The sequence below is a fragment of the Panthera onca genome, chromosome E2 (assembly GCF_046562875.1).
Source record: "Panthera onca isolate mPanOnc1 chromosome E2, mPanOnc1 haplotype 2, whole genome shotgun sequence".
NCBI lineage: Eukaryota > Metazoa > Chordata > Mammalia > Carnivora > Felidae > Panthera > Panthera onca.
The window spans coordinates 11,673,254-11,692,531 of record NC_138353.1 but is presented as its reverse complement, the minus strand read 5'-3'; the positions used below and the strand labels follow the sequence as shown (position 1 = coordinate 11,692,531).

The window sequence follows — 19,278 nt, the reverse complement described above, 5'->3', positions numbered from 1 at the left end:
TCAACCGACTGAGCCACCCAGGCGCCCCGAGGGATCGTGATTTGAAACACAGGAAGGGCAGAGAAGGCTGCTGAGAAGGTGACAATGAGCCAAGACCTAAAGGGGGAGGGAGGGGAAGCCATATAGGGATCTGGAGGGAGAGCATTCCAGGCAAAGAAGCAGCAAGTGCAAAGGCCCTGAGGTAGGACGGTGCCTGGGGAGTTCAAGGGGCGATAAAGAGGCCAGGGTGATGGGAGCAGAGGAAGGAAGAGGGAAAGGGAGGGAGGTGAGTTCAGGGAGATGGGAGCGGTAGAGGGCACAGGATAAATAAAGCATAACGGACGGTCGCTTTTATTTATTTATTTATTTATCCGGGAGCTGAAAAAAGACTGGTAGGCTGATAACGGCCCCTCAAAGTCGTCTGTGTCCTAATGTCCTGTGAATGTTACCTTACATGGCAAAAGGGACTTTGCAGCTATGATCAAGTTAAGGATCCTGGGGGGGCCCCGGGTGGCATCGGTTAAGCGCCAATAACTCGTTTGTGGGGCACCTGGGTGGCCCAGTGTGTTAAGTGGCTGACTCTTGATTTCGGCTCAGCTCACGATCTCACGGTTTGGGAGTTCAAGCCCCGCATCGGGCTCTGTGCTGACAGTACGGAGCCTGCTTGGGATACTCTCTCTCTCTTTCTCTGCCTCTCCCTTTCTCTCTCTCTCTCTCTCTCAAGCTAAATAAATAAACTTAAAAAAAAAAGAAAAGAATTTCAGGGGCGCCTGGGTGGCTCAGTCAGTTGGGCACCTGACTCTTGATTTGGGCTCAGGGCATGATCTCGCAGCTTGTGGGTTCGAGCCCCTCGTCAGGCTCCGCGCTGACAGTGCAGGGCCTGCTTCGGATCCCCTCTCTCTGCCCCGCCCCTGCTCACGCTCTCACTCTCTCAAAGATAAATAAATTTAAAAAATAAACTTAAAAAGAAAAAAGAATTTCACCAGAAACCTTTATAAATTTTTTTTTTTACATTTATTTATTTTTGAGACAGAGAGAGACAGAGTATGAACGGGGGAGGGTCAGAGAGAGGGAGACACAGAATCCGAAACAGGCTCCAGGCTCTGAGCTGTCAGCACAGAGCCCGACGCGGGGCTCGAACTCACGGACCGCGAGATCATGACCTGAGCCGAAGTCGGCCGCTCAACCGACTGAGCCACCCAGGCGCCCCACACCAGAAACCTTTAAAAACAATAACTTGTTGCTTCATCAGTGCAACAAACATTTATTGACCACCTGCTGTATGCAGTGGTCGTAGCCCCCGAGGAGACAGCCGAGAACGAAACAGAGGTCCCTGCCGTCAGAGAACTGACAACACGCGGCGTCAAACATAATCTCCGCGGGGGGAGTGACGTCGCGAAGGAGAAAGCTGGGGGGGGGGGGGGGGCCTGGAGTGGGGGACCCCCAGGTGTCTGGCTTGACCACAGGAGGCAGCGACCCGGGGGGGGGGGGTGGAGACAGTGCACGTGGGTGCACCCTGCAGCATGGCCGCCCCAGAAATGTCATCTTCTGTCACCGGTTGGGGTGTGAGTTGATCGGGTCCGTCCTAAAGCCGGGTTTGCAGGCAGGACCCATGTCAACGCAGAACCAGCAGGGGGCAGCAGAGGACCGTGCAGACCCACAGACAAGCTCCCGGGCCGCTTGGAGCCTCTCGCACCCCACCTCCCTGCACCTGTCCTTGGCCTCTGCGCCTTTGTTCCCCCTTCTGGGTGCCCTGAGAATGCACCCAGCTGCCCAGGCCCAAAGCATAGGCGCCTTCTACCCTCAGGGAAGGACAAGCACCAGAACCCGCCTCCTAGGGCCTCCTGAGATTGGTGTCTCTACAGCCCAGCCCTGGGCCAGGCCATTTCTCCCCGTCACCTCCTCCCTGGTCTCCTGCCCCCTCCTACCCTCCCCCCCACAAGACAGCCCAAGGGATCTTTCTGAATCCCAAACTCAGTACTGCCTCTCCCTGCTCAGAACCATCATCCATGGCTCCCCAGTGCCCTTAAAGTCCAAGCTTCTCGCCACAGCCTGCAAATCTCTGGGAGGTCTGGCTCCAGGAGGCCCCTCGGCCTCTCTCAGCACCCCTGACCCTCACCCCCACCCTGAGATCTGCGGTCTACAGTCCACCAGACCGAACTGCTTCTAGGCCCTTCACTTTTGGCTCCCTGTGCTGGGGGCATGCCCGCAGGCACTCCACCCTGCCTGCCCCACCCCCACTCATCTCCCAGGTCTCAGCTCAGACACCTCTTCCTCCGGGAAGCCCTCCCTGACCGTCCAGCTGGTTCAGCCCCTTCTGAGTTCATCCGCTTCAGCCCTGCCCACTCTGGCTGGTCACCGTCTAGGGACAGACTCGTCTCTCCACTGGACTGTAGGCGCCGGAAGGGCAGGGCCGGGGCTGCCGGGGTCACTGATGGGTCCCGGCACCAGGCAGCAGGACAGGCACGGGGCAAGGGCTCAAGGAACGTATGTGACACACGGGAACGTGTGCAGATCCTCGTTATCTACATATCCGCAGCTCCACTCATTCATCGACAAATGTTCACCGGGCACCTACCGTCCGCCGAGCTGTGTTGAATGAACCCACCCGGGCTGCAGAGACGAGAAGAGAAACCAGACAAGTGCCTCCTCTCAGGAAGCTTGCAGGCCGGGGCGGGGGGGGGGGGGGGGGGGGGGGGGGGCGGCGGGCGACATAACATGCCCTGCACTGTGCTAACCCCTTCACGCTGATTAGCTTCATTTTATCCTCACAAGTTTACTCAGGGAGGCGCTGTGACCGTTCCCATTTTACGGATGGGCAAACCGAGGCTAAGGACGTTCAGGTCACACAGGGCGCAAAACGGACCCACCGGAAATAGAACCAGGGTCTTTCTAACATCCGGCTTTCTCCTCTACTCATTCCGGCCCGTGAAGAAGGACCAAACGTAACCCGGGCCGCCTGGATCGGCCCGGCCCGGCCGAGGGGATCTGCCTTCCACGAGGCGGCATGCAGAGAGGCCAACGCCGATGGTGGTTTCAGGCCCCGGGTCGGGTTTGGAAGAGCCAATGTCCTCGGCTGGGACGAGGAGCCCCTGGGGTCCTTCGCCCTCTCTCTCCACCCGAGCTCTGCCCACCGGGGCTCCCGGCGGACCGCCACTCCCTTCCCCTGAGTCCCGGTCACCACTGCATTCTCAGGGCCGTGGCTCCTCGTTATACCGATGAGGAAGTGACCGTCTGGGGAAGGAAACGGGCTGGCCCATGACCAGGACTGATTATGATTCATGGGGAAAACCCTTCCCTCCCGAGCTCAACCTCTTTGTACGCAAAGGGCATCGCACTCTGAAGACTGGCTGGCAGGGCCAGCCGGTGGCCCCGGGGGTCGAACCGCCCATAGGGGTGCAGGCCCCTTCCTGAACCCGGGGGCCCGCGGGGAGCCCGGGAGTTTAGACCCGGGGATCTTCACCTGTGGTGCACGCGGGGATTCTATGGAAGACTTTGAGGAAAGCAGTCCACCGCTGGAGTAGACATTTCAAACGATTGGGCCAGTTCTGCCTCCTGGCACGGGGAAACTTTCCGGGGGCGGCGAAGACGTTCTCCAACTAGATTTGGGGACCGCCGCACCGGGTGAACTTGATGCTATAGAACATCGTACCCCTGGGGCGCCTGGCTGGCTCGGTCAGCGAAGGCGTCCGACTCTGGCTCGGGTCACGATCTCACCGTTGGGGGGTTCGAGCCCCGCGTCGGGCTTTGTGCCGACAGCTCTGGAGCCCGGGGCCTGCTTCGGATTCTGGGTCTCCCCCGCTCTCTGCCCCTCCCCCACTTGTTCTCTCTCTCTCTCTCAAAAAATGAACATTAAAACATGTCTTTAATAAAATAAAATCGTAAAAAAGGAAAGAAAAGTATGCCCCAGGGAAGCTGAGGAAGGGATGATGTTTAGGACAGACAGGAACCCTGAACAATACTGACTGAATATTTGAAGGAAACACTCCGGGGCGAGGGGTGGGTGGGTGGGGGAAGGGGGGCGTGACTGGCAGGAGCTGGGGGATGGGCAGGGAGCCATCGCTCTCCCCTCTACTTTCGAGGAGTGCGTGGAATCTGGAGATGTTCCAGAATAAAAAGTTATTCAATTGTTTTTCCCTAACTCTAAATCCAAATCCGCGCCCCCCTCCCGTATTCCTGATGGATAAAATGCACCCGACTAGCCTATAATGGGTCATCTTGCATCCAAAATCTTACTCCCTATGTCCCCTGCTTCCCGTGTAACCACCTCTTTCCACTGCCCCCTCCCTCCCTCCCTCAGCTCCGGCCACACCAGCCTCCTCACTGTCCTCACCCTTACCAAAGACCTTCTTGCCTCAGGGCCTTTGCACCTGCCGTGCCAACAGCCAAAAGCGCCCTTCCCCCTATGTTCCTTCACAGACCCCACCACGTCCTCCAGCTCCCCGCTCACATGGCCCTCCCTGACCTCCCTGGTCACTCCCTACCCTCTTGCCCTACTTTATTTTTTTATAGCAGTTGTCTGTCCCTGACGTGATATGCCTTATCGGTTTTTCGATTAGCGTTCATCTCCCTCCAATGGGATGAAGCCCAACAAGGAAAGCGATGTTGCCCATATCCCCAGCGCAGCCTGGCAGATAGTCGGTGCTCGATAAATATTTGTGAAATGATTGAAGGACGAGGAAAAACCCGGGTGAATGAGGTGAGAGGACAGAAGCGGGGGGTGGGTGTCCAGACAAAGGGCAAAGCCCGTGCTAAAGGGCTGAGGCTCCTCAGATCCACCCGCCGGCCCGCCCCTGCATGGTAGCCCCAGTGCTCTTCCCCGGGGGTGAGGACTTTAAGGGATCTGGGGTCCTTTCTCCCCAAGGACAGCCTCCCCCGGACCAAGCCCAGACCTTGCCAGGCGGGCACAGGAAACCACACCTTGAGGTCAGGTCCCTGAGTAAATATTGCAGCACTCTGGGCCTCCTCTCACCAGATAAGGGGAGGGAAGGGGGTCAGAAACCCGCTTTGGCCTCTCGCTGAGGGATTAGCTCCAGCCCCTCAGCTCCAAGGTCTCTGCCAGGGGAAGGAGAGGACAAGGGTCTTGCCACAAGGGGCCCAGGCTAGTTTCCATCTAACAAATACTGATTAGGTCCACGGTGGGTGGGGTCTCCATGAAGGACAGGGCCCCGGGCCGGCTCCCTAGGGAACTTAGTGACGTGGCTGGTCAGATAAGAGGGCTTGGGGTGGGGGTGGGGGGTGGAAGTGAGCTGACAAGACCGGAGAACCTTGTCCCCAGCCTGCTGTGATAAGACGCACCCACTCCAGCCTCCTGAGCCAATGGCCCTGAGCCTCAGTTTCCCGGTCTGCAAAATGGATCCTCAGTGGGGAGGGAGGGGGCTGCGGGACAAGGTAACGGGTAAGGCCAATGCCGTCAACCTGAATAAGAGCCTCTCTGTAAAACGTACCCACGGTCCGGCCGTTTCCCCCCTCCCGGGTGTCCGCTTTGGTGCCATCCGGCAGGAAGGATGGGAGCCACGTACACAGGGCAAAACGCCCGGGTACCTTTTACTCATAGCTCATCTCGGTTCAGAGAAGTTAGCGGCCCGTGGCCACCCTACGGGACACAGCTGGACTACCGCAGTCACCTCCTCAGCCCCTCCCAGCCCCGCCGCCGCCCCCTCCACGCCAGTCTGTTACCCGCACGCAGCCAGAAGTTTCTACAAACACCTAAGTGTCAAGCCCCCATCCGTTCTCTGCTCAAAGCCCTTCCATGGCTCCAGCGTCAGAGCAAAAGCCAAAATCCGCCGGCGGCCCGTGAGGCCTGCCAGATCCGCCCCTGTTCCTTCAGCGGCCCCCTCACTCTTCCTCACGCTCCTGCCTCAGGACCTTGGCACTGCTGTGCCCGCTGCCTGGGATGCTCTTCCCCTGGATTCAGCACGGCTCCCTTATTCAGTCTCTACTCCAGGGTCGCCTCCTACAACGTCTTCTCACTGCCCGACATAAGGCAGCGCCCAGGCCCCCTCCACTCCCTCCCCTGCTTTCTTTTTCCCCATGGCATTATCCCCACCTGATACAAAGCTCTGTGTGGTTGTGTTTATTCACCTACTGATTATCTCGCCAGACAGAAAGAAGGTCAGTTCTCCGAGGCAGGGACTTTTGTCTACTCGTGCCCATAACCTCCTGCCTAGCCCGGCGCCTAACACACAGTAGGTGCTCGAGAAACGTCAGCTCTCACTTGAACCGAGGATCCAGGCTCGTGTCCGGGAGCACCAGCGGAGGGGCGGGGAGGTGGGGAATGGGGCGGATCCGGAAAGGCAAGGACAGCAGACGCTGTGAGTGGTCGGGAGCCATGGCAGAGTCTGGACAAAAGCCTGGACCTGTTCCAGTACTTTCAGAGCCACGGCCTCCTCCTGCTCCTCAACCAGATAGCGAATCGCCAGACACCCAGGCCTCCCTGTCATCCGCCCCTGGTGTCTACTTCCACAAGCGCTCTGCGCCCCACCCTGTGCTGTCCGGCAATGGGGACACGGTGGTGACCACAACGACCCAGGTCCTGCCCTCCCAGGACTCACAGTCCAGATGGGGAGACAGGCCCACCCCCCGACTGTGAGCAGCCAGGGCGGTCAGGGTGCTCTTAACCACCACCCCCCCTTCCGAGAGTCCAGGAGGGCTTTCCGGAGGAGGAGGAGGAGTTGGGCAAGCAATGAAACAGAGCAGAGGGAAGCGGGGATGTGCTGGGCCGGGAGGGCAGAAGGGAGGCGGAATAACCAGAGCACAGAGTTCCCGGGAGGAAGGGGTGTCCGAGAGGCCAGTCGAGCCGGCAGGGGCCAGGCCATGCAGGGCCCCACGGGCCATGCCAAGGAGCTGGGCTTTCTCCCAAGGGCGCCGGGGAGTAACGCAGGTTCTGAGCACCATGGAAGGAGGGAGGGCGAGACCAGGGCCAGAAACCTGGGAGGACGTGGGAGGGGGCAGCCAGACAAAGGGCAGGAGGGGTGCCTGGACCAGGGCAGGGGCCCCAGGGAGGGAGAGAAAGGCACACGTGGGAGAGAGATTTAAGAGGCAGGGGCCACAGGATGTGGCGTGCTGGTGGGGAAGCGTCGGGGACAGAGGCCTGGGTCTCTCTGTCCCAGTGACGGGTGGACAGTGTCACCAACCCCTTTGATAAGAGGACGAGGAGCAGAAGCAGGCCTGATGCCAAGGTCGGTCTGGGACAAGGTGAGCGAGCGGCGCCCAGGGACAGCTCGGGGGAGGCGTCCTGAATGACTCTGAGACGCGGTCCCAGGGCTCAGGGGAGAGGCCTGGGTCAGGACAGAGAAGGGTGAGGTGAGAAGGGTGAGGTGAGGCTGCAGGCGGGGGGGGGGGGGGGGGGGGGGGGGAGGGAGGGCGGGGGAGAGAAGGCGCCAGCGCACCCACACTTCTCGCAACCCCTCCATCAGAGCCCCGCCCTGCAAGGGTAGCTCAGGACACGGTGCCCGAGGAGCAAACTGGGACAGCTGAGCCACAGGGACGGCCCCCTGCCCGGAGGCAGGCCACTGGGGCCCGAGAAGGGCCGGGGACCCAGAAGCCATCGAGGTATCAGTAATAACACATCTGTCGACAACACCCTTTCCCCAGATCCCCCCCCCCTCCCGCCCCGCATCGCCAACGTCACCTTTCCAGAGATGACCTTCCCTGATCCCCTCCCCCACCCCCAACTGAAAAATCGCAACCCCCCCTTCCTGGCTTTATTTTTGCCCCAACCGCACTTATGTTCATCCGACACGGGACGGTTTGTATTGTATTTGTTTACCCCCCGAGGGGGCAGGGAATTTATCTACTTGCGCTTAGAACGGTGCCCGGCAGGCAGGAGATGCCCTTCCAATATTTGTTGAATCAATGAGTGGTTTCTTGGCCTTTTGCCCTGTGCTGGGCATCGTCGCCACCATTTCACATCAGTTTACTCACTTAATCTTTACAACGGCCCTACGAGGTGGGGACTGTCATTGTTCCCATTTCACAGATGAGGAAACTGAGGCCCGGCGGGGCGGACTCTACAACTTGCTCAGGGTTGTGGAGGCTCAGGGTCCAGCGCCTGCCCTTTTAATAATGGTGACACCAGCCAGACCTCGTGTTGGGGGCCCAGTTCCGCCAGGTGCTGGTTCAAGTCCCGACAGGGAGCGTCACGCTAATTGTGCTCAACAAAACTGAGGAGGGCCTACACCATCCCTGTTTCTTTTCTTCCTAATGTTGACTTATTTTTGAGAGAGACAGACAGAGCATGAGCAGGGGAGGGACGCAGAGAGAGGGAGACGCAGAATCCAAAGCAGGCTCCGGGCTCTGAGCTGAGAGCACGGAGCCCGACGCGGGGCTCGAACTCACCAACCGCGAGATCATGACCCGAGCCGAGGTCGGATGCTCAACCGACCGAGCCACCCAGGCGCCCACCAACCGTGTCTTGCAGAGCAGCTCATGGAGACTCGGCAAGGGACTGCCTCCGGCCCCACTTCGGGGAAGTGCAGAGCCAGGGTCAAAACAGGGCCCTCTCTGGCCCCAGAGGCTCCGCAGACACATCAGACAGACACGGGAAAGAAGGCCTCAGAAGGAAAGACAGAATGCGCGCTTCTCACCCTGTGCAGGAAGCCAGTCGGCAGCACGGCCCCAAAGAAAGCGCGTGGCCGCCGAGCCTCCTTCCCTCGGGGTGGCTTTGGAGACAGGGCAGGGTTCGAACTCCCTCTCGCTGCAGGGACTTGGGCAAGTTAGAGCCCGTGCCTGGCGCCTCAGTTTCCCCATCTGCAAATGGGGGTTCTAACAGTGCCCACCTCACAGGAAGTCCCCTGAAAAGATACCGGAAGGTCACCCACAGCGCAGAGGCTGGAAAACGGCAGTCGCTGCTGATCGGCTTTATTCTTTGGTGACCCCCAAGTTCACCAGGGCCCGGGGTAAGAACTGCCCTAAAATCTTCCCCCGCCCTCCTCCTCCCTGGCGACCTGGTTCTCCTCCTGGTACCAAACCCGGGCCCGGGCCCTCGGCACAAGGAGGTTAGGCAGCGCCCCAGGAGGCCCGGCCGGGTCGTGACCCCTGGCCGGTGCCTGCCACACCCGCTCTGGTACCCAAACGGGGCCCCAGATCCTCGGTGACTCGATCCCTCCAAATTCAGGTGATCTCCCCCGGCTCCAAATCACCAAACCCTCCCAGGTCCCGCGCCAGACGGAGCCAGGTCCCAACCAGGAAGGGCCTCGGAGCATCGGGACGCCAACGCCGCCGTCTTCGAGTCCGGGTTGGGGGCGAAAGATGGCGCTGACGGGGTGCAGCTGGCTCTTCCTCAGCGGTGAGCGACAACGGTGCCCCCCACAACCGCAGGCCCCGGGGAGGGGGGGCCTCGGGGAAGGGCAGGGACCCCAGTCCGGGAGAGGCAAGGTGCGAGCCAGAAGTCCAGCGTGCTGGATAGGGAGGGCCCGGTCTGCTCCTCCAAGAGGCCCCGGCCAGGGCCAGCCACCCAGAGAAGTCTGCAGGGTGGACCTCAGAGATTTTTCTAAGATCGGGGTGTGAGGCTAAAGCGGGGGGGGGGGGGTCACTGACCCACCCTCGCTCGCGTGGCAAACCCTGACTGAGCTATAAAAGCGTGGCCGGGGTGAGCCCTGACCCCCGGCTCTGCCTCTCCCTGAGGACGTGGCTTTGGGCAGTCACCTTCCCTTTCTCAGCCTCAGTTTCCTCATCTGTGAAATGGGCTAAACTCCCAGGGTCGTCCGAAGGTCACAATAAGCAGCGTTCACTAGCATTTACTCTAAATGTTTTCTGGGTGTTAACAGCCACCCTAGAAAGGAAGTCCGCTCAGGACCCCCCTCTTCATAGGCGAGAAACCCGAGGCTCGGGGAGGGGAAGCCGCTGGCTGGGCTCAGCCTGCCAGTGGTGGCAGGGCTGAGTGCTAGACCCAGAGCCCTCACCCCTCGCCAGGATGTGTCAGCCTGGAAAGTACCAGAAACCGGGGCCAGGCGTGCAAGCACTTCTTCCCCCAGAACCCGCCACGGCCGCCCCTTCTGGGCAACCACACACACAATTCAAACCCAAGCAGCCCTGACCAGCTAGTCGGGTTTGGGGCTTATCTCCTGGGTTGGAGGGAAAAGGGTGGAGTCAATTCGTCCCGCCCCTACTTTCTGCTGCGATCAGCCTGCCGAGGCGGAGAAAGAGCACCGGACTGAGAGTCCGGGCCCAGGGCCTAGACGAGCCAGCCTGATTGTGCAAGCCGGGGTTTGGTGACTGTCACAGCAGGAAAACCCTCTGGGCCCCCAGGAAATCCAAAGTTCTTGCAGGCCGAGCACGTGCTAGGAGCTTGTGCTCAAGGCTTTGGGCCAGACCCCAGGCAGAGCCCATCGAATTCAATCCTCAGTCCCACCGCAGGACTGAGACCCTACACCTGGCTCACACTGATTAGGCGCTTGTGGTATACCAGGGACACGCGTGCCAGGAGATCGCCACGTCTCCTCCTCCACTGAGTGGGGGCAGTGGCCACGGCGGCCTCACCCGCCCCCTCCGGCTCCTCTTCCTCAGCCGCCTTCCTGAGCGCGGGGGCCGAAATCTCTATCACCCCCGAGCCTGCCCAGCCAGCCGAGGGGGACAACGTCACACTGACCGTCCACGGGCTTTCGGGGGAAGTGCTTGCCTACAACTGGTACGCGGGGCCCACGCTCAGCCTGACGTACCTGGTGGCCAGCTACATCGTGAGCACGGGCGACGAGACCCCTGGCCCGGCCCACACGGGACGGGAGGCTGTGCGCCCCGACGGCGGCCTGGACATCCGGGGCGCCCTGCCCGGGCACTCGGGCACCTACATCCTGCAGACCCTCAACAGGCAGCTCCAGACGGACGTGGGCTACGGACACGTGCAGGTCTATGGTGAGACGCCCCGCCCCCCTCGGCCTCCCCTGTACCACGGCCAGCCTTCCCACGTGCGTCCCGGTCCCTCTGATAAAAATTAAAATGAAAATAAGTTAAAATGGAAAACCGTTAAAAAAAAAAAAAAAGACAAAATAACATTAAAATGCTCGCCTCCTTCAGGATGGCTTCCAGGACTGCCGCCTGTCCCATTCTTTGCCCCTCTGGCTGGGGGTTACAGAGACACCCCCAGGATCCAGCCATGCCCCTTGCCTAGAGCGGGGGTGGCCGGGGGAGCAGGCAGTGCCCGGCCCCCTCCCCCTCTGTCTCTTGCCCCACAGAGATCCTGGCCCAGCCTGTGGTCACGGCCAACAACACGGCACTGGTCGAGCGCCGAGACACCCTGCGCCTGGCGTGCAGCAGCCCCAGCCCCGCTGAGGTCCGCTGGTTCTTCAACGGCGAAGCCCTGCCCATCGCCATCCGCCTCGGCCAGTCCCCCGACGGCCGGGTACTGACCCGGCATGGCGTCCGCAGAGAGGAGGCGGGAGCCTACCAGTGTGAGGTCTGGAACCCGGTCAGTGTCAGCCGCAGCGAGCCCGTCAACCTGACCGTGTACTGTGAGTCCTCCTGGCCCCGCTAGAGATACCCTGCGCCCAAACCTCATAGATGGGGAAACCGAGGCCAGGAGAGGGTGCCCAAGGGCGCACACAGTGAGTCAGTAGGTGAGCTGGGGTGAGGCACCAAGGATCCCTTTCTAAGGGATGCACTTGACCCATGTCCTAAGGACTAAAAACCACCCTCGAAACGGACCAATCCTTCAGTTTGAAGCAATACACGCAGGGAAGAGACACAGGGCTGGTTGGTTGTGAAATGCAGGTGGGAAGTGAGTGGTGGGTGGGAGGGGAGACCAAAGAAGGAAACGCAACCAAAGCATGGAGTCATTCCCAGGGGCAGCAGATATGCAGTGTGGAATCCGGGGGAAATAAATCACAGAGGTACGCAAGGGCCGCCGATGTAGAAACACTTAGAGCCTAGAATCCTACGACCAGAGAATTCTGGATTTAAGAAGCACTGAATTCTAGACTCTGAGAATCCTAGAAACTCTAGAAGCAGAGATTCTTAGAATCTTAGAATCTAATTCTAAAATCTTAGAGGCACCCAATCCTAGAATTTTAGAAACATAGACTTCTAGAATCTTAGAATCCTAGAACCTAGAAGCATTGACTAGAAACATTGACTCTTGGAACCCTAGAATTCTAGACTCTTAGAATGGCTTATGAGAAACTGATAGACCCGATAGTCTAGTCTAGTCGTCGTCGTCTTCTTCATCTTCTTCTTCTTCTTCTCTTTTTTTTAATGGAGCCATAGACTTCAAAAATATCTTGAAATTTTGTCTGGCCCAACATCCTCTTTCTACAGATGAGAAAACAGGTCCCCTGAAAGGGGAAAGTGATTCTCGAGATCCTAGAGCAAGTTAGAGATGTGTGTGGGATCCGAAAAAGCCAGAGCTTTCTCCCTCCGCTAGGCCCACACACTCCCAGAGGCCCAGCATGGTGGAGAGGAAGCCAGGGTGCCCATCTCTACTCCCCTGTCGCTCTACTGCCCCGTCTCTCTCCCTCCTGCCCCCCACAGATGGCCCAGAACGCGTGGCCATCCTCCAAGATTCCACCACCCGCACGGGCTGTACCATCAAACTGGACTTCAACACGTCCCTCACCCTGTGGTGCGTGTCCCAGTCCTGCCCAGAGCCCGAGTATGTGTGGGCCTTCAACGGGCGGGCCCTCAAGAACGGGCAAGACCACCTCAACATCACTAGCATGACGGCGGCCCAGGAGGGCACGTACACGTGTATTGCTAAGAACCCCAAGACCCTGCTTTCCGGATCCGCCTCGGTGGTGGTCAAGCTCTCCGGTGAGTCGCCCCCAGCCTGACCACCACCCCCTCCCCATGGAGGCCCAGTTGGACTATGAAGGTTTGGCCCCTCCACCAACAGTTACCGCACCATGTGCCCAGGAGATCACTGGAGAGTTAAGAGATTCCCAGCCCATTCTTTGGCCAAGTCACAGAGTTGCATATCGGGTGGACCCCCTCTTCATCCGGAGACGGTCCATGCCTTGTCGCCTGGAAAACAAACAACGAATCAGACTCTTCCTTGAGAGTCCTCAGTGTGTACCTGTCCACATCGGGCAGTGGCAGGGCGGGAAAACGTTCAGACGTCCCTTCCTGTGAGTGCCCCTGTTCTAAATTCAGCCGGTCACAGATGCTTTGGGGCTGACCCATTCTCTCCACACAGACAGGTGAACTTCTGTGCGGCCAACTGGGTTACCCAGTTATCTGGCCCACACACACACGCACACACACACACACACACACACACGGAAAGTCACAGCCGACTGATGGCAAGTGGAAAAACACAGCCAGGGAAGCATTGTCTTGCCTCTGTCCCTAAACAACCTGGGGGCTGGGGGTAATGCAGACACAGCTGGTGTTTTCAGAGCTATCAGGATCCTCAGGGGACACTTTCTCATCCCCTGGGGACGGTGGCTTTGAACACTGAGGCCTCCTTAATTCTGCCTTGGTTCCTTCCCAAGTGGCCACCATGCCCCCAGGGACGGTGGGAACAGTCCTTCCCTCCCTCCCTCCTGCCTCCCTCCTACTAACAGGCTGGGTCTCATCCAAAGGGTGGATACTCTTTCACCCAAAGCAGAAATGGCATCCCCAAAGGTAAGTGTACCTCCTGCCCCACCCCACCTGGGGCCTTGGTAGCTGGTCTTGGCCAGAGACAGGGAGATGTACCAGATGACCCCAGGTGCCGCCCCAAGCCCTGCCTGTGCAGGCCAAGATGGGGGGTGCCCAAGTGTGCAGGTATGTGCAGGGAGTGGGTACAGCACCCCCGAGGGCCTCCCGAACTGTCAGCAACCCCGTGGCAAGTGCCAGGGAGAGACAGAGGAAAGGGAGACTCTATCCTGATCCCCATCTGGGGGAGACTCTGATGTGATGGAGGAGACATGGTCTCTGCTCTTGGAGAGATGATCCTGGAATAGGGAAGCATGACTTCCTTATTCGAGGAGCTGCCAGTCAGAGAGAAGAGGCAATGTCTCACACTCCATGGACTTTAAGCAATGATGGAGGAGACATGACACCCACCCTCAATGAGCTTCCAGTCAGATGGAGGAGACAGTCAGTTCACACTTGGGGAGACTTTGTATTCTGATGGGACAGATGTGGTCTTAAGGAGACATGGTCCTTTTTTTTTTTTTTTTTTGAGAATTCCTAGTCTGATGGGGGAGACATAGTTCCCACCTTTGGGTTACTCCCAATCTGATGGGGGAGTAAAGCCTCCCCCTACTTTCTAGGAATTTCCAGTCTGATGGGGTAGACATACCCCCATCCAGCTTCTGGGGTCCCCAGCCCGATTGGAGAGACCCAGCCCAATAATCTGGAATTTCGAATCTGATGGAAGAGACATGGCCTCCCACCCTCTGGAATCTTTCAATTTGATAAGAGACTATGGCCCCCACATCCTGAGGTCTCTTGGTTTGACAAAAGAGATACAACCTGGGGTACACAACTCCCAACTATCTGAGGCGGAGACAGGGCCCCCATGTTCTGAGAATTTCCAGTCTGATAGGGGAGACATGCCCCCCCCCCCATTCTAGAATTTCCAATCTGATAGGGGAGACATGGCCCCTATATTTTGGGAATTTCCAATCTGATGGAGGAGACATGGTTTGACTCTCTAGGGTCTTCTAGTTAAGCGGGAGAGATATCCCCCCGAGGGCTGGAAATTCTTAGTCTAATGCGGGAGAGACGGCCCCCACCCTTGGGGTCCCCCAATCTCGTGAGGGAAGACAGAGCTCCCTGGCAGGCATTGTCGGGACACAAAACCCACCTCCACGGCCACACAAGTCAGCTCCTTCCTCTGTCTCCTTCCCCGGGGCCCCCGCACGGGGCGGCACCAGTCGGTTGCGGGGGAGGCAGGGGCACAGGGGTGGGAGGGGGATGCCACGCCAGGTGCAGGCCCGGTGACCCAGCCCCCCCCCCCCCCACTCTCTCTTCAGCGGCAGCGGTCGTCATGACGATTGTGCCCGTGCCCGCCAGGCCGATGGAGGGCCAGGATGTGACGCTGACCGTCCAGGGCTACCCCAAGGACCTGCTGGTCTACGCCTGGTACCGCGGGCCTGCCTCGGAGCCCGGCCGGCTGCTCAGCCAACTGCCGTCAGGCAACTGGATCGCAGGCCCCGCGCACACAGGCCGGGAGGTGGGCTTCGCAAACTGCTCACTGCTGGTGCAGAAGCTGAACCTCACGGATGCCGGCCGCTACACCCTCAAGACCGTCACGTTGCAGGGCAAGACCGAGACCCTGGAAGTGGAGCTGCAGGTGGCCCGTGAGTGTGTCAGAGGGGGCAGAGGGTGTATCTTTGCAGACAGACGCTCCCAAAGCGGGGCTTTGTCTCCTCCAGAGGGGGGAGGGAAGCACGGACGAAGGGTGGATCTGCGTCCCCAACAGACTGAAAGAAGGGGCTCCCTCTCCTCCCTCTGACTTGGGGATCTCCAAATGGAGTTTTTGGCCTCTTCTGTCAAACCGACAGCCTAGACTAGGGGTAGGTAGGCCTCCTGCATCGAACTGAAGGCTACCAAAGGGGGATTCCACGCCTCCTCTCTCATATAAGAAGTACACCAGACTGAAGGTCTCAAGAAAGGAGGCACAGTCTGAGCGTAGGGCACCCTTTTTCCTGCAGGTGGGTAGACCTATTGCCTCCGCTACTTTATTGGGAAAGTGGGTTAATGATGGGAGTGTACCTCCCCCATCAGACTGGATGTATAGTACGAGGGTGGATCGTAACTCCCTCTTTAGACTGGGAGATCCTAGACAGTTGGCATCATGTCTCGGCCTTTGCATTAGGGTAAGAGTGAGGACAGAATTTCTACCATCAGAGGGGGACATTTTTCTCTCAAAGTGAAATAGGAAAAATCTCCTCCATTAGGATAGAGGCTTCTAGGTGATGGGAATTTTGTCTCCTCCCTCAGACTGGGAATTCCCAGTGGTCAGGAGCCATGTCTCTTCCATCAGTCCGGGAATTCCCAGATGTTGAAGACCATGTCTTGCCCATCATAGTAGGGACTCCCAGAGTCAGGGACCATGTCTCCTCCATCAGACTGGGAGCTCCCAGAAACAGGGACCAGGTCTCCTCCATCAGACTGGTAGTTCTCGGAGTCAATGAACCATGTCTCCCACATCAGACTGGGAGCTCCCAGAGTTAAAGACCATGTCTCCTCCATCAGACTGGGAGCTCCCAGAGTTAGGGACCATGTCTCCTCCATCAGACTGGGGGCTCCCAGAGCCAAGGACCATGTCTCCTCCATCAGACTGGGAGCTCCCAGAGGCAGGGACCGTATCTCCTCCATCAGACTGGGAGCTCCCAGAGTCAGGGACCAGGACCATCCCCATCAGACTAGACATCCCCAGAGGTCCAAGAGGCCATGTCCCTGAGGCAGGCTTCATCCCATTAGACCAGGAGCTCTCAGACACTGGGAACTTGGTCATTCTCCAGTCTGGAGCCTCCTCTTCCCCATCAGACCAGGCATTTTTGGAAGCCCTGAGTCAGGGATGGCATCTCCCAGCTCAGATGTGAACTTTCTGGGGTCAGGAAATCAGTCACTGCCAGGCACCGCTTCCTTCATCAAACCCTGGTCCTGGGTCAGTGCTGGAGGTAGAATGCTCTTCGATGGCAGCAGGCCACCCCCCCCCCCAACCCATGAAGCCTCGGAAATCCTTTTCACCCTGTCTCTCTTCTCACAGTCAACCTCCCTCCCCTGCATGAGGACCAACGCCACCTTCCTGAACCTGAACCTGGCACAGGCTAAACGTGGGGAGGGTGGGGCCGCGGGAGGCTGGGGGTGGGCAGGGGAGCAGGAGGGGTGGGGGCACCGGGAGCTCGTCCTCTACCTCCCTGACAGCCTCTTCCACCCTTCTGCCCCCTCCCCTCCTCAGCCCTGGAGTAGCAGCGCAGCTGTGGCTGTGGGGACCTCCGGAGAGAAGAGCTCTTCACGCCGTCCTCCCCTTCTCCTCCCCCTGATTGGAGGACCACTTGCTCCCAGGGAGGATGCCGGACTGACCACGGTCGGCTGTTCTCCTGCTTCCACGCTAGAGCTAGAACTGACCGGGCCCTACTTCTTCGCTGAGTTGTCGGACAGCCACAGAGGCCATAAATGTCCTGGTTAACACATGCATGTGTCAGCCTCTCCTTCTCTGACCGTCAACCCTGCCATCTCCTGGTGACCACACTTGCCTCCTTTCCTACCCGAGGTTATTCTCAGTGTGGGTGCACGCGTGCACAGGGATGCCTAATGGACAGTGCTGAGTCCCTCCTGCTCAGTGTCAAGGCCTCGGGCTCTTCCCACATCTCCCCAGGTTATATCTGATGGTCCTGCTTCCCAATGGGCCAAAGACTGCCCCTTCCTGGGACACCAAACACTGGGGTTCTGTGGGACATAGCCCTCCCCTATGCTGCAACTCACTCCCCCTGGGCCCTGAAGCGAGGCTGCTCATGCCAGGACAGGGAATGACCAAATTCCCTGGGGGGCATGAGGGATGCCGTCTATTTAACCAAAGATGCTCCCTTGTGGCCTTCATTGTCCTGGGATTGTCCCCCACCCCATGTCTGTCTCAAACATCACCTGCACAACCCTAAAAATATCTCCCTCCTCCTCTAAATGCAAATGGAGTAGGGGTGGGGGTGAGGGGTAGAGAGTGAGGGATTGGAAGAGAGTGTCTTCTAACACCTGCGACTACTAGGACCAGAGCCACAGGCCCCACTCAGCCAAGATGTCCCACTAGAGAGAGAGAGAGAGAGAGAGAGAGAGAGAGAGAGAGACTCTCAGTGTTGGTCAGAAGTGGTGATCACAGACTCAGGGTAGCAAGAGAGGTTTGGGCAGGGATAGAAAGGCCTAGTAGAGAGATTTCCTAGAAAGCTTCAAGACACTTTCTGGGGATGGCCACGTTGAGATGGGATGGCGGGTGGTGAACGCACACCACAGTGAGGGTTATAAAATCTGGATTATGATCCTCCATTTGCCATGGATTCATTAGACTCTCAGTCTGTCCATCAGCAAAAAACGTGTGGGCTTGGGGCAGGCTAGAATTTTTTCAAACCATTTTATTAGCCTCAGAGCCCTTTCCTCAAATGCAAGCTTACATGGTAGGCCAATATAGGATTCAAAATAGTAATGCGATAAAAGTAGGTACAGCCCTCTCTCCCCCAAAGTTTATTTACACCTAGAAAATTCCTGAGATGTAAATTAAATAAACCTCGAATTACAGAGGCAATTACAATGCAAAATACCAACCAAAATCAAATGCCCGTGAAAACACTAGATCCAGAAACCTGTGGTATAGGGCCAAAGCTGCACTTGGAGGGGGAATGATAGTCTTAAAATGCTTAAATGCTTTGGGAATACTAAAACGGAAAGAGCTTGATGATGAACAAAATAAGCCGTCCACTCAAGAAACCAGAAAAATAAACCAAGGGAAAAAAGGTAAGGAATGTAAAAAGGCAAAAGCAGAAATGGATGAAGGATAAAACAAAACACAGAGTGAGTCAACTAAACCTAACGGTACTTCTTTGAAAATGTTGACGGACTAGGCAAACGTTTTGCAAGTGTGATGAGAGACAGGGGAGGCCACTATCTACAATCAAAGAGGGGAGGGGGGTGCTGTCTGGCTCTATCGGTAGAACACACGACTCTCCATCTTGGGGTTGTAAGTTTGAGCCCCACGTTGGGTGTAGAGCTTACTTAAAAATATAAATCTAAACAATAAATACAATAAAAAGAGAGACTGGTCTGGTTGCAGTAGAGGGTTGGTTCTTGGTTAGATGCACAATAACCAAACACACGAAGGGAAGAGGGTGTGGAATACCCGGGAATGGCTCCCCGGCGGCCACTCCTCTCTCATGATGGCAGTCGCCGCCTCCGGGAAAAGAAGCTCAAAGTGTCAGATACTCACTTTCCCAGAGGGCCTTGCAGCTCCGGGTGGCCGTGTAACCAAGTTCTGGCCAATGAAGGGAGGAGCGAGCCAAAAGTCGCGTCCACGCCTCTGCCCCCACCCGAGGGAGGCGCCAAGAGCGCTCTCCATGGAGTTTGAAAGCTATTTCCTAAATCAGTGGTGTCCAATATTAGGTTTCCGGGCAAGGGCACAACTAGGAAGCGTGGATGGCTTTGAGTCCACACTCTTAACCCTGATACTATCCAGCCCCCCAAATGGGAAATGGCTCTCGTATGCGCGCCCTTCCACCAAGTTCACGTAAGAGCGAGCAACGTACATAGGGCTGGAACCCAGGTACACCAGTTAGAATTTCTCTTCGGTGGCCAGGAAGGGACTGGAAATAACACAAGACAAAGAGAGAGAAGGCTAACATACAAGATGAAAGGGAAACTGGTGCGAGTGAGGGCAGCTTACATGGA

At 57.8% G+C, this 19,278-nt stretch overlaps 1 protein-coding gene across 9 annotated transcripts; it reads left to right on the top strand.

Annotated features, from left to right (window-relative positions):
* Nucleotides 1–6,278: 6,278 nt before the first annotated feature.
* Nucleotides 6,279–17,042, top strand: CEACAM16 (CEA cell adhesion molecule 16, tectorial membrane component). 9 transcript variants are annotated; one of them, XM_078439699.2, is made up of 9 exons: nucleotides 6,280–7,176; nucleotides 7,398–7,533; nucleotides 8,402–9,268; nucleotides 10,489–10,833; nucleotides 11,154–11,429; nucleotides 12,445–12,723; nucleotides 14,874–15,200; nucleotides 16,616–16,691; nucleotides 16,808–17,042. In XM_078439699.2, the coding sequence occupies exons 3-8, from the start codon at nucleotides 9,232–9,234 to the stop codon at nucleotides 16,678–16,680; spliced, it is 1,329 nt and encodes a 442-aa protein (XP_078295825.1). In that variant the 5' UTR covers nucleotides 6,280–7,176; nucleotides 7,398–7,533; nucleotides 8,402–9,231; the 3' UTR covers nucleotides 16,681–16,691; nucleotides 16,808–17,042. The 9 variants fall into 9 exon arrangements, with proteins under 9 accessions (XP_078295822.1, XP_078295821.1, XP_078295824.1 ...); XM_078439696.2 differs by lacking the exon at nucleotides 16,808–17,042 and having other exon boundaries at nucleotides 6,279–7,176; nucleotides 8,402–8,611; nucleotides 8,684–9,268; nucleotides 14,874–16,690; XM_078439695.2 differs by lacking the exon at nucleotides 16,808–17,042 and having other exon boundaries at nucleotides 6,279–7,176; nucleotides 8,402–8,879; nucleotides 9,098–9,268; nucleotides 14,874–16,690.
* Nucleotides 17,043–19,278: the final 2,236 nt, after the last annotated feature.